Source organism: Paramormyrops kingsleyae, chromosome 7 (assembly GCF_048594095.1).
Source record: "Paramormyrops kingsleyae isolate MSU_618 chromosome 7, PKINGS_0.4, whole genome shotgun sequence".
Classification (NCBI taxonomy): Eukaryota; Metazoa; Chordata; class Actinopteri; order Osteoglossiformes; family Mormyridae; genus Paramormyrops; species Paramormyrops kingsleyae.
In genome coordinates, this window is record NC_132803.1 from 22910450 (window position 1) to 22927288 (window position 16839).

General features: G+C 42.1%; 2 protein-coding genes across 5 annotated transcripts in view; one reads left to right on the forward strand and one right to left on the reverse strand.

Moving 5' to 3' along the window:
* usp20 (ubiquitin specific peptidase 20) overlaps positions 1-16839 on the reverse strand; it is a 161149-nt gene that overhangs the window by 111977 nt on the left and 32333 nt on the right. The gene's annotated exons all lie outside the window — the stretch shown is intronic.
* Positions 1-16839, forward strand: part of setx (senataxin) — a 35855-nt gene that overhangs the window by 14830 nt on the left and 4186 nt on the right. For all 3 annotated transcript variants that reach the window (XM_023807889.2, XM_023807890.2, XM_023807888.2), the window contains exons 5-22: positions 67-286; positions 518-637; positions 787-958; positions 1084-1162; positions 1540-5001; positions 5624-5732; positions 6701-6868; positions 7356-7579; positions 9180-9332; positions 10236-10383; positions 10495-10596; positions 10903-11015; positions 11260-11331; positions 11560-11709; positions 11792-11899; positions 14330-14517; positions 14814-14906; positions 16288-16455. In XM_023807889.2, the coding sequence (XP_023663657.2) occupies positions 67-286; positions 518-637; positions 787-958; positions 1084-1162; positions 1540-5001; positions 5624-5732; positions 6701-6868; positions 7356-7579; positions 9180-9332; positions 10236-10383; positions 10495-10596; positions 10903-11015; positions 11260-11331; positions 11560-11709; positions 11792-11899; positions 14330-14517; positions 14814-14906; positions 16288-16455 (5849 nt within the window). The remainder of the gene's footprint in view (positions 1-66; positions 287-517; positions 638-786; positions 959-1083; positions 1163-1539; positions 5002-5623; positions 5733-6700; positions 6869-7355; positions 7580-9179; positions 9333-10235; positions 10384-10494; positions 10597-10902; positions 11016-11259; positions 11332-11559; positions 11710-11791; positions 11900-14329; positions 14518-14813; positions 14907-16287; positions 16456-16839) is intronic.

Below are 16839 nucleotides of genomic sequence, written 5' to 3' on the forward strand. Positions count from 1 at the left end.
ATTCTTGGGGATCTTTCAGCCTTTTCCAAACAGATTGCAGCTGCTTTGTTTCTATAATTTGTCCAGGTGAGACGGTGGGCGATACGTGCAGCCAAATCACTGGGAAAAGTGGACCGAGATGACTTCTATGAGCTTAAGGAAACCTTCTTACTGATGTTTCATGTACTGGACCTTGACCTGTTCCAGAATTCTGACATATACATTTCATGCACTTCTGAGAACGAGAAGAATGTTTTACTTTCACCGCATCTCTTTGATGCAAAGAACTACAAAGATTACTGGCTAGGTAGTTCACTTTCATTATCTACTGTATGTAGATTTATCAGATGGTACCTTTTTGTTGGCTGCGGTCTGTATTCAGTGATTTGCAGCAATGCAAACAGGGTCAGATCTTTGCTATCCCAATTTGTAAATGCTATTGTTATAAATGTGTAGGCTCCAACAATGTATGGATTCAGCCATTTATAATAGAATGGAATGTATCTATTTTAACTGCTTCCTCCATGTTATTCTCCAGGAATATGCATGCTTCTCACCCAGCTGGATGGTCAAGCAATGGACTCCCTGGTGCTGGCCCCCACTAAGCAGACTGAAATTATTAAGTGCATACTTACAACAATGGAGAAGAATGTGGAAGGTGGGAGCCATTTTTGTGCTAAAATGTGTAGAAGATATTAAATCATATTACTAATTTGTTCAAAAATCTTTTAAAAACAATTAAAGAAATCGGATGCAACAATTCCTGTATAAAAAGGACTTGTTTTGTGTTTTCTTTTCTTGCCCTAGATGAGACTATGGATCCGTTTTGGCCAGCTCTGCAGTGCTTCATGGTGATTTTGCATTGCTTGGGCTCCAGAATCTGGGGCCAGTTAATTGAACCCACAGCAGCCTTCCAGGCAATAACAGGGAGCCCCAGCTACACTGCAGAAATAAACAAGATCCGTCGGAAATCTCTGATGTAATTCAGTTCCCTTACGGCATTCCTACTTTTCCGGAAGTTGTCAGTGTTTATCCAGATGTCTTGTTCAGACATCTTGAGTGTTTGCTTGAATATTTTTTTTGACTGTTGTATTTTCTTTTAAGGCCCAGAGTCAAAGTTGAAATGGAGAGTGATGATATGACTTGCAGCCAGATGATCTATGACTGTAACGAAACGAAAAAGGTAAATCGTTAGTGGTGATTTATAATCATGATTACAAAACTCATCCATGTGACATACTTTTAACTTATTTCCAATATATACTGAAATGTTACAATCAAGTTGGTTTACTTGATGTTGAGCTACGTTCCCCTCTCCACAATACAATTAGAAACATTGAAGGTTGCCAGTTATTTACTGTAATAAAGTAGCTATTAGAATCTGCAGTGTGTCCAAGTTATTTGCAGCTGTTTACTATAGTATATCATGTTTACATTTACCCTGAAACAAAAAAAGTATGTGCACAGGGTTACCATGAAATGCTTCTGCCAAGGCCTAACAGATCATTACTATTTAGGAATAATTTAGCAAAATTATATTTTTTTTCATTTTTTAAACAGGTTACCAGTCCTAGAAAGTCAACATGTGGAGAAAGTAGCAGCCTTATTTTTGAAGAAATGCACTGGCTGGTAAATGTGCTGCAGCATGACTTTGGCTTGGACATGCGTGTGCACGACAGCACCTTCTTGTGGTTCATCCCCTTTGTGAAGTCTGTGATGGACCTCGACGATCTCAGCATTGTCTACATTGAGGAAGTCATCAACTATCTTTGTGGGGAAATCAAGGACCCCATCAATGGACAAGTTCAGACTTGTGATAAAGTCACTGAGGTTTTCACCTTCATCCTTGTTCGTATTATCGAGTTTCACTTGAGTAGGAGCCGTATGAATGTGCTCTATTACCCTTCGCCGAAGTGGGTGGAAGTGATGGTGAAATGTGCCACCCTACCCAGTACAGCTTTCAGTCTCATCTCAGACAGTGGGTCATACAGTTTGTCCTCTACTTCCTTGTCTCGCAGCTCTCCAGTTAAAATTGCAGTCCCCCAAGCATGCATGCACACGATACGCTGTCTTCTAAGAGAGGGTGGGAAACTGACTTCACACAGCAAAGTCATGCATTTTTTGGACCTGCTTAATAAGCAAATTCGTGATGCACCACAAAAGCAATGGAAGCTTACAGATGGGGAGGCAATAGAGCTACAGGGTTGTTTGAAACAGCTTGTTAAGGTGATGAAGGAGAAACATTCTGCTCCACCTGCTGTACTTACTGACTGTATCGAGAACATGTATCCTGAAATGACCCCTGTAGATAGTAGCGATAGTCACAGATTCACTGAAGATTGTCCGCAAGCTGTAAAAGGTGAACCAGTGTGGGACAATGAGCGATATGGCAGAATGGATGCTAGCCCCAATAATGATGTGAATGTTAAAGCTGTGCAAAAAGATGGCATTGTGGTAAAAAAAGAAGCTTTGGTTCCTGAACATGACCATGCAGCAACAAGTACAAAATTTAAAGGACTTCAGTCCTCCAAGCTTTTAGACCCAAACAAGCTACAAGCTATCAAATCTAAATTAGGCCGGTCTTTTCCGAAGCTTAAAGTTATTGCAACGAAGTTTAACTTGAAAGACTTGGAGGGCATGTCATCTGAACATCAGCCAGGTCTCAACAGGACTGCTGAAGAACATCCAAATATTGCTGGGAATGAAGAACACCTGGAGAGTTCAGGATCTGTAATATCTGATTACACTGCGCACAGTGACAATCTTCCTCTCTCGGTTGTTAAAAGCCATTTAAAAAAAACAGAAAAGGTAAAACATTTAAGTACAGTATCTATTCATGAAGCTGACAGGGATCATAATGAAAAGGATGTGTCTGCAAACGAAGGGGACGTTTATGGTCTTAAGTCCGGTACAGAGGTCTCCAAACCATTAAGGAGAATAAAGCAGAAAGTGAACAAAACACTGGAAAATGCTCAAAATGATGTCATTGTAATCTCCGATTCAGAGCCTACTGAGAACTCCGACATTTCTCTGCACAGTAATAAAGGAACTGGAAATGAATCTGGAAAGGCAAATAACTTAAAGGTGAAGACTGAATCTCATGATGCTGATGCAGAAAGAAGTCCAGGTGATATTTATGGTGGTGATTTAAATGAGTGTGACTCACAGTTGTTTGAATTTGAAAGCCAGGATCATGTATATTCGGAATGGAGTCATTGTCCTGTCTATACCAGTGAGTCTGCTCAAGAGACCAAGAAAGAGAAAACGGTCAGTAAAAGTCCAGGCGTAATGGCTTCTTCCAGCACTTGCGAGTATGATACGGATCCTGTTTCAGATGAGTCTATAGAAAACACTGTGTCACTGCTAGAAGACCAGTTGAAGAAGCAGAAAATTTCATCAAAACCAAAGGGAAGCATTGGCACAGACACTGTTTTTCGAAGTGCCAAAGATTTACCTGTTAACTGTACTGGAAAAAGGGTCCCCTTAATAAAGAAGAGAATAATGCAACCTCACAAAAATGAAAATGCTTCTGGCTCTTCCTCTGCTGCCACTGGCATGCCTGCTATAGTTCCTCCAAAAAAAGTCAGAAAGCCTGTGGAATCTGTTTCTACCGTAGAGAAGTTGGGACTAAAGAAAAAAGAACGTGTAGCTCCTGATCTTTCCCAAAGGTCCTCAGAATGTGTTGGGAAGTTGAGAAAACATGGACAGGAAGTTAGAGTTGAGCCGGGCCTGCATACTCGGAGAACCAGAAAGTCAAAGATGATGAACCCTCAGAAAATGAGTGCCAGGTGTCCTAAAAAATTTCTGGCCTCTCAGGACATGCAGTTTTTTAGGCAGAGTAGAGCAAAGCGTTCATCTGTGCCAGGTTCAGGTGCCACTGACCACACCATTGAGCAGACAAGAGCAGCATGCAGCAAAGGAGACCATATAGTAGAGTCAAACGCTGATGAGAAGGATGACGAGCTTCGAGGCACATCACTCACTGGTTCTGCGGCTGGAATCAAAGGGGGTGAAAGAAAAGTGGGTCAAAGGCAGGAAGAGAGAACTCTGAAATTAAGTCCCTCAGAATTGAATTTGACTGAAAACAACAAACCAAGTTCTTCAGTCACACAATACAATAATAACTGGATTCAAAAGCCTGATTTGTCAAGGTGTTCATTACAGCATAAAGAGGGAGTTGATCACATGACTGGCAGTACTTTTGAAGATAAACCCAGTGGTGTCGATATTGCTTCTGATGACGGGGACCTTGAAGATGTGTGTCTCACACAAAATCAAGCATTGGACATGGAACTGTGCTCACAAATGGAGGAAGATGTATTTTTTACCCAAAGGGATCCCATTGATATGGACATTGAGCCTGAAAGCCAAATGAATACTGGACCCTCCTTTCACAATGATCAGCAAGGAGACAAGTTTGTCTTGGAAGGTACTGCTCAGGTAGAACCTGTTGCGCCTAAAGTACTTGCAGGTCAAACGGATAACAATGATCATGTATTCCTGAAGCCTGGCATGTCACCCTCCTTGCTGAAGAAGGCCAAACCATCCACCACCAAAATATATGCCCCCAGCTCCAGGAATGCTACATTGGCTGAGGAAATGGAGAAGATGACCAAACTGCCCGGGGCTGCCAGGCGGCCGTTATCTGCGCCTAGAACAAATATACCTCCGTCTGAATTCAAACGGCCTCTTCCACCCAAACGTCATGTCTCATTTAAACCTCTGTCAACCCCAAGTAGTGCGACTGGCGCTCTGCCACACGCTCCTACATACAAGACTTACCAAAGGCCTGAGGCGCCTGTGGTCGGAGCCGTGCCGTATAGTGAAGCGGGCACCAGGCTTGATCAGGCCATTTTGACCGGGGACGTGCTAAAGTGGACTTATGACATGTTCACCAACTACGACAGTTTTGGAATTCCATTCAGTCTACGTCAGCTTAAAGAAGTTTCCCCTAGCTATAGATGTTATGATGAATACTTTAGAACTTTTTATCCCTTGTTGCTTAACAACACATTCGAAGAGGTATGTAATAAATTGTCCATCTCACTGTATACTTTCAAGACCATTCTTGTGTTACCTGTTTGGTAGAATTGAACAGTAATATCAGCTATTTAATATTTAGACATTGCCTAATACTGTATTTTGCACAAACGCATATAATTTTGTTTAGGAACATAAATGTAAACACTGCAAAAAGTATAGGTTTATTTATTTGTTTTTCAACCTTGACTGCTGGTCTATAACATTTGTACTGGGCTCTTTAGAATACATTTTAGTGTCTGAATTGCACACGAAAAGCCAACGGCTTCATTTAAACAGCTGCATGACTGTGTAGCGCTATGAAGCTCTATTGTGACATACATTTGCTCTGTATACCGATTGTGGTTCACCTAGTGAATATTCCATGTTGGCACACGTTTTGCAAATTTTATAAGCTTTATACATGGATTTTCATGCCCTGGCTGAATGTAATATGTGATTGTCTCAATAAATGGGCAGTAAGGTACAGCTAATAGCAGCTGATTGGCAGCACAGGTGTTACAGTGAGATGCACCCCATGTTTTGAAATCAAAACAAACCACTTCTCCATGTCGTTTATCTTCCATACGGAACGTTCCATGTTCCTTCCTTTATCATACTGCAGCTTGTCAGTGAATGGACGAAAAAAGTCAATTCAGGAACAAGAGTAAGTCAGAATCTGAAGTTCACAGGAATTGATTACAACAATCGCATGGCCAGTGCCACTTTTAAAGGTGAGTTTGCCATGGTGATTTGTCATTAATGGTTGTGAATCCTGAAGAGGTGTAGTTACAGTTTAGCTTAGTTAAGCACTGTTTCACTGCTCTGCTGTTGTCTCTTAAATTCCTGCCTCCTTGTCTTTGTATGTGAGCTTTTCATCTTTTCATCTTTGCACCGGCTTCCCCTGGGTACTCTAGTTTCTACCTGCAGCCCAGTTTGAACGCAAATCTTGCACTGCACTGGCATCCCATTCTGGGCCTCCTGTTTGTTGTGCTCTCTGCATCCTGGGATAGGTTCCAGGCTCCAAGGTCCTGTTCTGGATAAGCAGTTGTGGAAACTGGTTGGAATGGGTTGGGTTGTGGGTATATAGTCCCTAATCTGTTATAGAAACATTTACTTATGGTTGAGGTACACTGATCCTCTGTGGACACCAGCTTGTCCACAGGTATTGATATTAAGCTTATCCATTTGGATGGTCTTTTTTGTGAAGGCTTTCCATTAAATGGTGGGAGTGGCTGTCATTCAGATTGGGTATCGATGCTGGGTGATCAGGTCCCTTTATGTAAAATTTGTGACCCTTTTGCAACTAAACGTGCTCCCATATGTTTCCACTTCGCTTGTGGTTGACAGGGTAGAAATTTGGCAAAGTGACTTCTTGGAATGATGCCATCATATGATGGTGCCAAGTTGAAAGGCACTAACCACCTCAGCACTACCACCAATTCCTCTGCCAGTGTGACTGGAGGTTACGTGGCTGTGTGTTTAATTGTATACCGGCGTCATCTGTGGGTGTGGCTTAATTAGCCAGCTCCTTTTAATAAGATCTCCACAAACCTGTGGTAATCTATTGTATAAAACAGGCATTCTTGCTTTTTCATAATTTGACAGGTAAGAATAGATGTTTTGTTTGGCTGACAGGAGTGTTTGAGTGCCTGGTGTGTGTTGACCAACACTTTGATCTTCACTTTGGTCTTTATCTCAGCTTTCCTTAGTGACCATGACGTGAAACACCAGCGGTACCCGAAGGAGGACGACTTTGTTATCTTGTGGCTGCCCCCACACAGGGGAGCATATTTAGACGAGGAGCTGGACTTGACCGAAGAGGTCGCTCATTTTGGCTGTGTATCCCGATGCAACCTCTTAACTGGAGGTAGGTCATATCTCTGTTGCCAGGATTCTCAAATGCGTTTGCGGCAAGGCAATTATTGTTAAAGAATCCATAATGAGCAAAACTGATGGGAGGAACTGTTTATAAATAAAAACTAGGCTTTTGCAGGAAAACAAGAGTAAAGTATGGTATTTACCTTACAGCAACCCTGAATAGGACAAGCAGTTATAGAAGATAGATAAATGGTATTTACCTTAAAACTGCAGGGTTTATTTGGGAAAATAGTCTTTTTCCATGTATTATCACCCCAGAATGCTCTATGCCAACCTATTTTAACATTTCTTTAGTTATTCATAGACGACAGTAGCAGCTTGGTCATCTGCTAAAAAAAGAACCTGAAATGAATAAAAGTGATAAAAATGCTGCTTACTGGCAGTACACCTGCCAGTCACTTGGTCTCCATGTCATTAGTTGTGTAGCGATGTGTATTTCTGCAACTCGTGTGTAAATTGCACATCATCCTGTCCAGGCAAAGTCCCGGACCTGAACCTGACTGTGCAGACGTACGGGAATGTGGCGTCTGTGAATAACCAGCCCATCAGGTGTGAGCTGGTAGGCTCTCTGGTGACTGCCATCCGCCAGTTTAAAGCTCTCTGCCTGCTGAAGACCAGTAGCATGAAAAGGCCGCTACTGGCTCCCCATGTCGAGTACTTCCGCGCTCAGCTGGACAGAATTCCCAGCCTGAGCTTACCTGTAAGGGCCATTTTTTTGTATGTTGCTTATTTTTGAACAGGAAGTGGAGTCTTTTAACAGCCTGAACTGTTACCTCCTTGTGACGTTAATCCCAGGATTACGTTGACTGCTTTTGTAGATTACAAAATATTATTTGCCTGACATGACCCTGTAGATATTTCAAGTTCATTGAGTTTTTTTTCTTTTCTTTTTTCTTTTTCTTAATTTCAAGTTTTGTCCACAAAACAGTTTGCTTTATACAATCATGCAGGACCCCTTCTTTTGTTACATATTCATAACCTTGTTTAATTTGGAAAACATTTTTTCCTCTCATTGAATGACAAGCTGATTTGGAAAGTTATTTAATTAGATGCCTTATTTCATAAACATAATTGTATAAAATCTAGGGATCCTCCGATTTAGGTTTTTTGCTGCCGATACTGATCACCAAAGTGCCGATCACCAATACCGATCACATTGACTGTAAATTTTTCAATTTAGTTATGATGAGTGCTACTGGCTGCATGATCTGGAAAAAAGGAACCATAAAATCACCTTAATTTAGACAAAAACATGTTTTTACTTTTTCAAGAGAAGAAATACAAAAAACTTGCAGGCACAATGCAGCAACTATTCAGTCCAAAGGACAACTGAAAATCACTTAATGTTTTCGATCTGTTAGATTGTGTTATTGATAGCAGGTAAATTTAAGGCTCTCAACAGGCTAAATAGTTCTGAAAGTCACATGCTAAATGCCTATGACTTGTTGATGAGCATTGTGGGAAGATTCTTTTTAATAAAGAGGAGCGTCTCAGCTTTTTCAGTCATGAGTCTATTCCTGTGTTCATCCACAATGTTGGATGCAGCGCTGAATAAGCGCTCACTCTCCACAAATATTTACGTCCCGGTAAAACGTAGCGGGACTCCAAGTGAGAGAGCAGTCGGCGGAACCCGGTGTCTTCCACCACTGAGAGAGGCTAGTCATCTAGCCCAATGAATTCAATTATTTTTCAGGTTATTTGCTTAGTCTGCTAACTGTCACGCTCATATGGACGAGTGTTGGCAAGTTTAGGCTGCGTTAACTGCCACCTGACTGTCGCTGCTCCGGGTGTCTCTTCATTCTCTGCAGTGAGCCTTGAAAACTCACCATACTCCGCCAAGTGTTTGTTCTTTAAATGTCGTATTAAATTCGTTGTGTTGAAGCATTTTAATGAGCTTTCCTCGCAAGGTATTTTGTCGTTGCATATGTTACAGGATGCAAGCTTTACATCACTCTTACAGACGGTGTAAAAGTTCCACACGGCTGACATGTTTGTTGATGATCAGCTTTCGTGATCGGCAATGAAAAGCATTGATCGGAATACGGATCACATACTTTTTCACGGAAATTGGCCAATAATGATCGATCGATCGGAACACCACTAATAAAATCCATAATGTATTCTGAGAAATTTTATTCTAAAAATATGCTGTTTTAAAAAGGCCACTTTTACTATGCTACAGGGGTTCAAAAGCATATTAAGCTATATGTATGTATTTTCCCCAGAATGTCTTGCTCCAGTGAATTTATAAATATTGAAAGTGTAACGTCTTGTTTGTGTGTTTGTGCCTGTCCCTGTAGGGCAGCAACTCTGAGCAAATAAAGGCAATTAGCAGTGGTATTTCTATTGTGAAAAGGCCTGAAAAAACCCCGAAGATCTGTCTTATTCATGGCCCCCCAGGGACGGGGAAAAGCCAGACCATCGTCAGACTGCTACAGAAGCTCTTCTCAGAGGTGCTTGTTACTCCCAAATGCAAATCCATTTAAATCCCATGTGCTTTAGCTCTCTGTCTGTCTGTCTCGCTAGATATGAGCTGGTATTAAAATCAAATAGTAGTACAGCAGCTAAAATAGTTCTTGTAATGATGAGAGGTTCATGTGTTTTTTTAATAATTTATTTTCATATAAAACACTATATCCGCATTGTAGTACATCGTAAAAGTACAAAATAGCAGTGACAGTAATTAAATAAGTACTGAAATGGAACCATGAAGAACAAGCATGAACAGCACAATAACCTGTCAAAGCACAAATCAGACATTGCCCAAAATGCCCCCCCCCCCCCCCAATACCACCCCTCTACCAAACTCAGCAGGCCGCCTTTGCCGAGCATCTAGGCCAATCACACAAAAACCCTCACTGACACTGGTTTTCTTTGCTCTGCCCTATTGTGGTACAGTCCTTGCATGTCGGAAAAGACCCTGAGAATTATTTTATACCACAGGGTTACTTTTAACAGGGGTCTCCTTTGTCCAATTAACCCAAACAAACTTCCGCACTAAAAGTAAAAATTTATAGAGCAGCTTAAACTTCAGAGGGAAGGGACACATCCTTAGAAGGAAGTGCAAGTGAAAGGATCCCCAGGTTCTAGGGTTGCTGCTGATCTCCATGGCAATACAGACCCAGAAACGAGAGATGTATCTGTATTGTCTCCTTTCTTTCTTTCAGCCTTTTTTCACTTTCATTCCAAAGACCATGGAAATCACTTCCTTGTTCTTCCTTGCATTTAGCTTGTCCAGGTGCTGCATTTGTAGTATAAGCTTTGTACTGTGTGTGATATTCAGTTTTTCTTTTCTGCGCCTCCTGGGTTACTGTAGATGTGCTGTATCCTGGACCTGAGCCACAGTGTTTTCACAGGGTCTGACGAACGTGAGCCCTGTCGGCTCCAAGGCCCGCAAGCTACGGGTACTGTTGTGTGCGCCGTCCAATGCTGCCATCGACAGTCTCATGAAGAAGGTCATCGTGGAGTTTAAGGACAGCTGTAGGGACATTCACAGCCCTCTGGGTATGATGTGTGGTGCGGGAAACTGAGCCTGGAAATGACTCTTTTTTTTTAACCAGTGTATTTTATAGGCCTGCCCTGTGTCATTCACATATCTTTTCACCTTCATTCTAGGTAACTGTGGAGACATAAATTTAGTACGTGTTGGAAATGAGAGGAGCATTTCAAAAAACCTGATGCTGTTCAGTCTTGATAGCCAGACGCGAAACAGAATTCGTAAGTCTAATTTCTATCAATGTTCTCTTTCAGTTTAAGCAGTGATAGAGATCCTGGGAAGGTGACTCAGGGTGTCTGTGTTTGTAATTGGGCACAACTGGCTTGACACAAATTTAACCAAGAGGGCTTCAGTAAATCCATGGAATTTTGTTCGGTCTAACGCATTACTTTGTAATGCATCTTAACGTTTGCAGCATAATGAAGGTGTCCGGCAGTTACGATTGCTCGCAGTCAAAACCGGCCCCTTATTGATTTCAAAATGGCAAGATTTTTTTGTTGTTCTGAGCAAATCTCTCGTTACTACAGAAAAAGCCCAGCATTCTGCAGACGTGGACATTCAGAGGTGCAAAGAGCAGCTTGACCAACGCATCGACAGTCTCTCCAGAAGGCTTGTCATGGAGACAAAGAACAGGGCGATGGTGAGGCAGTGGCTAGAGCAGAATCATCGTGCAGTAGGGCAGCGTTACTGATGCTGGCCGATATGGTCTTATCACCAGGCATTTTACATGTGCTCTGCAATGATGTCACTTTCTGTCCATTAATGCATTTTCATTGTGGGGATGTTGGGTGGCCCTCATGCTGTCATTTGACATAGACTTCAGGACATGGTCTTGCTAACGCTCCCTCTCTGTGTCCCTCTGTCTGTCAATGGTCGTTGGATAGTTCGATCAGCTGATGGATCAGAAGGGCAAACTACTGAAAGAACGGGAACAACTCAGCCGGAGCCTGAGAGAGGTAGGGAGTTTTTTTCAGATCTGTCACCCTGTCTCTGTTACTGCCCTGTGGGTGCCCGAGGGATGGGCAGGGGGCCTGTTTACCGGTCCAGCATCAGTTGACAGGAAGACTTTGTTTGTTTGTTTGTTTTTTTTTTACTTGCAGAAATCTTTCTTTTCTCCAGTTTCTTTGTTTTGTCTAGGAGGACATGATTACTAGCATTTTAATGGACATCTTTGTTGCTCTCAGGCACGGATCAGAAAGCAAGAGACCCAGACCAAGGTGCTCCAGGACGCTCACATTATCTGCTGCACGCTGAGCACCAGCGGAGGCTCGGTCCTGGAGTCAGCCTTCCGGCGGCTGGGCCACGAGCCGTTCGGCTGCGTCATCGTGGACGAGGTTAGAGGAAAGCCTGAACGTTCTCTCTCCTGCGGCTCTCTGATCATACTGGATAATGTGAGATGTATTCTTCACTCTTAAGGCGGGACAGGCCACCGAACTGGAGACTCTCATCCCCATGGTGTACCGCTGTCCCGCTCTCATCCTAGTGGGGGATCCGGAGCAGCTGCCCCCTACTGTCGTGTCCCAGGTAATGCAGTGTGCGCTCAGGTTTAATGTAAGGAACCCTCAATTCACATGCATCTGTTGTCAAAGAATGAGCACACCATCTTCAACAAAATCTTAGTATGCAAATAGGTTTTTTGCACTGTTTTTTTTTTTATATAAATATAAAAATATTTATTTTAAATATTACACAAGGAGAGATCCACTTTCTATGCTCATGGGGTTTTGTATTGGTACTGACCAGCTGAAAGTTACAGAATGGTCTGGCTGCAGTATGAGCATGGCCTGCCACCTGCATGCTCTGCCTTTGACGTCATGCGCTGCCACAACGGGATTCGCTTCCTGATCTAAATCATATTCTTCATAATGTTAATGTGTGCGCAATTTAAATGCTGCTATTTGGGCTGCAACCTACAGATGGTCAAATAAACGACAGTTGTATACTATTTAATAATTATTTCAAATCAGATCGACCTGATGCTAGTTAGCTCTGCTGTTCAGCATTTATGTCACATCCTAGGGACATTGCTTTGCTACGGTCATGCACCAAATGTTTCATGCCCATGATGACCATAATCACGGAGTGAATGCTGCTGCTTTAGAAGATGAGCAGGGGTTTATAGAAAGAGGGGGGGCAAAATAAATTGTTACATATTTATAGTTTTATAATTCACCGTCTCCCCGGTAACTGGTAAGAAGAATTTTAACAGATTTTTTTTTTTTTTTAATTAATTTCTTTTTAATACTATCAGTTAAACTGTTAATAAAAAGAACATTAGTTTGCAGTGTAGTAAACGTATAGAACAGAGGGGAGGAACGTTACACCTGGATACATAGCCAATCAGCTCATGAGGGCCTGTTGACACGTTTAGTCACGTTTGGCTGTTGATCATCAGTTAGGCTACAGTAAATATACCCCACAGTAAAGCTGGTTTTTGTTACAGCACTTTCCATGCTATACGTTACGTGTGCAGGGCTACTTGCAGGTCATTTGAGTGTCACAATGTGGGCTGTTCTGGACCTGCCCGGTAAGAGTACCTGGTGCTGGAGGATTTGTTTGATTTAATTTAGTAAATCTGTCTTGTTCATTGCAAAGTCTGGCAACTTGTTGAGTATTTACATAAGTCATGAAGTGTTTGGGGGGGGGGAAAATCAAGCCCATCATATAAATTGAATCATTTCATAGCACAATCGGGTAGCGATTCCCATTGTGGCAGTGCATGCACGTGACTTCAGAGGCAAAGCATGCGAGTGACAGAATGACAGAATGACCGAGTGCACGTACTGCAGACAGACCCTCTTGGAATGTTAGCTTGGCTTATTTTTTAATTTTTAACCCCTTTCAGAAGGTGCTTTCAGAAGGTGCTAGAGTTTGTGTAAACCTTGTCAAAAATTACACACGTGCTGTGACATTAATCTCCTGCCCCTTTCCCTCCATGTTCAAGTGAGCAGCAAAACACAGGAAGGTAGTCTTTGCTTTATAGCATGATTAAATTTCCCCCTTGAACACCTCTGGAGATATGGGAATCTGCAAGGTTAGGCCGGAATGGACTGGTACTCACTTTTACAGCATCAGCAGTAATAAGCAGCTCAGATTTTTGGTGATGACCAGTAATTAATCATTTGTTGCTTTTGTAGGTACCTTGGGTCCATTTTTTTTAAAACCCCATTGAAAGTTTTAATTTTATATAATAATTTGTCTATGGCCAAGAGTCCACCTTCACCAGTCAGTCATATCCTGCCTTCTCAAAGAGCTGTGGCCTGTGATTCAGTAGAAATTAAAGGTCTGCTAGTTGATTTGATTGGTCACAAAATGTTGTGTGTCTGTCTAACCCTAACCTTCTGAGTCTGTTTCCTGCTGTAGCGTTTCATGCTGATGCGTAAGGTTTGTGATATGCAACGTGTAGCACTAGGGGAGGTGGATTGAACCACCAAGGTTAATTTAATGGTAAACCGGTAATTTACAGCAGTGCCCTTAAGTGGCTAGTTCAATACCACGGCCTTTTAGCATTGCTTGTTTAAAGGTGTGAACAAAGGGCAAAACTAAAAGTGGCTCCTTTGTTTCCAGGAATGTGTGCTTCTCTGACATGCCTTAGCTATCCATCATCTCATCGGCTGTTTGACATAACTGCCTTTTCAAATATCCCTATAATACCAAAGTCATACATTTCAAATTCTAGCATGTTGCTGACCTCATGAAATGTATTCTTGTAAATGTGTGCTTTATTTTACAGTAATTAGTTTTTATAATTAATCTTGTTAGACTTAGTTTTACAACAGTAAAATTGTATAATTTAAAATTGTAAAGCCCTTTCAAAAATTCTATCAATCCATCTGATCTATCCAATCTGAACTCAAGATCTTTAGCCCACTAGCTGCCAACTAGTTTTAATATGTTTAAGCAATTTAGTGGGAATAGATTTTTGTCCTTGTAATGGTGGTGTACCTCGTCCAGACTGCAAAGGAGAAGAAGTACGACCAGTCAATGATGGCTCGCCTGTGTAGATGCCTTCACCACATCGTGAGGGAGAACCCTCGGATCAGCAGCCCTGTCATCTTCCTCAACTGGCAGTATCGCATGCACCCGGACATATGCGAGTTCCCCTCCAAGTACATCTACAACAAGGCGCTGAAGACTGACGGGTACGGCAGCTCACGGCTCTGAGGGGATGTGCGGGGGTGTGCCGTTTCGGCGGGCCAGGTGCACGCTTAAGGATGTCGCAGGCTGCCATAGTACCCTTCGGCAAAATACTTCACTTCAGCTGCTCAAGTAAAACCAACCTAGCAGTATAAACCCGTAACGAGAGAGGTGGTGGTTTTGGATAGAAGCACTGGGGAGATGAATCGGATTTTCCGAAACGTCGGTCATTCCTTTGGTGGTCTGTAAGGAGTCGTGAAATGTATGTTGTATGTTGTGATGTGTAATCGTTTTGTTACAGTGAAACTGCTCAGAAGAGGTGTGCGGTCAGCTGGCCTTTCCAGCCGTACAGGCTTTTCGACGTGAAGGACGGCTCCGAGATCAAAGAGAATGGGTGGGTCCCACTTTATTTCTCCTCTGCACCAGCTGCTAATCTCAAATGTGGTGAGATGAGGACTCCTCCGCTCATCTTGACAAGGAGAATTAAGATTTAAGATGAACAATGTGGGTTCTGATTAGGAGGAAAAACACATTTCATCAAAATCTCACTCAAATAGTGTAATAATACAAGAGGCAGCTTAGATACTATCAGTAGCTTATTGTGCTACCGTAAGATTTTTAGCGGGCATGCAAACCTTCGTGGAAATTTTAAAAATAAAACCTATAACTTCCACTCAAGATGCCCAAAGTCGTCATCCATATTTCATGCCTTCATGATGTAGAGCTGATCTTACAATGCTGACTGTTTCGTCGCGGATACTTGTTTACGTTTGACAATTGAAAAATGGAAACAAAAGAAGTTATGAAGGATTTGCATTCCTTTGTGTGTTTGTACCAAAAGCAACTGAATGTGCTTTGAGCAAACTGAAATAGTGTCTTATCTGAATAACAATAGCACACAAAACACCAAGGTAGGGTAAAATTGGAATCGTGAAACTAGTTATGCTAGTTATTAGTTGTTGAAAGAGTATTTGCAAGAGTCTTAGTCCAGTTTGGGAAGGATTTCAGCCAAAGTTTTATCGAGTTGCTGACCTAAAGATTTTCAAGACAGTTCCCTGAGTGCGTTACCATCATCTAATTCACCTCCTCTAATTCTGCTCATTATATTAAATGCCATATGTCACCAAGAAACCTTGGACAAATTTGTCTGCTGTGTCTCATTTAAAATATAGAGCAATTTGTCATGTTCACATCTGGTAATATCTGTGACTACTAAGAGTTGCAGAAACGCATATTTTCAAAGGAGGAATCATTTACTGTGCGAGTTTATAAAATGCCCAAGTTCTCTCCTGAGTGTCTGTGATTTGCATGCATTCTGGGGGCAGTGTATGGCTCAGTCGACTGAGTGTCTGTGATCAGAAGGTTGCCGGTTCGAGCCCGGCCTTGGCACATCTGCGAGTCCTTGATTAAGGCTCTTAACCACCCAGCTCCCTGGGTGTCACTATGGGTGGCTGCCGTTCACAGCCAGCTCGCTCTCACCTATAGAGAGCAAGATGGGGGAGGTGTAAAGAGTTTCCCCATGGATCGTTTAAAGTATCTGTTATTACTTAATGTTATAAGTGGCTTTGTAATTCTGTTGTACTACTTGTGTTCCATGTTATGCTACACATTGGGCACACATGCAGTCTGATATCTGGGCCGTTGTCAGATATCAGCTGCTTTTTTTTGTTTCGCTGATTTATTTTTCCAATCTTTTCTTTGTGTGTCTGCTGTTGTATCTCTCCTGTAAAAATATATGTTGTCGCCTCATACTTAATTGCTACTTTTTCTTCCAGATCCTTCTGTAATGCTAAGGAGGTAAAGCTGGTGCTGATTCTCATAAAGCTGTTCATAGAGAAGCAGGTTGGCAGGTTGGGAGTCATCACACCATACAGCGCGCAGAAGAACAGGATCAAGGATTCACTGGAGCGTGAGCTGGCCAAGGAGGACAACAGGCACCTGCAGTAAGATCGATGCTTGTGCTCAAAACTGTTTACCCTGGCTAATGTTTTACATCGTGATGAAAATGAAAGGTGTAGCATAGGGAGCAGTGATATTCTTCTGGTATGAGGACTTGGTTTTGTCTGGAATTATTTTCATTTTGGAACTGTAGCTTAAGAAGACTTGGTAAGTCTATCTGGTTAGCACCATTTTATTCAGAAAATATGCACATGGGTCATCTTGGTGTTCTTTATGGATTTTTGCCTTTAAAAGGCAGCGGCCATAGTTGATGTTCCAACAGAGAATAAACATTCAAAATTGAATATATGACCCCATAATTTATGGTATTACCATTAACTTTTTAACTTCAAAATGTGGGCCTGAATCATTGAGACCTTCCCCAGGAG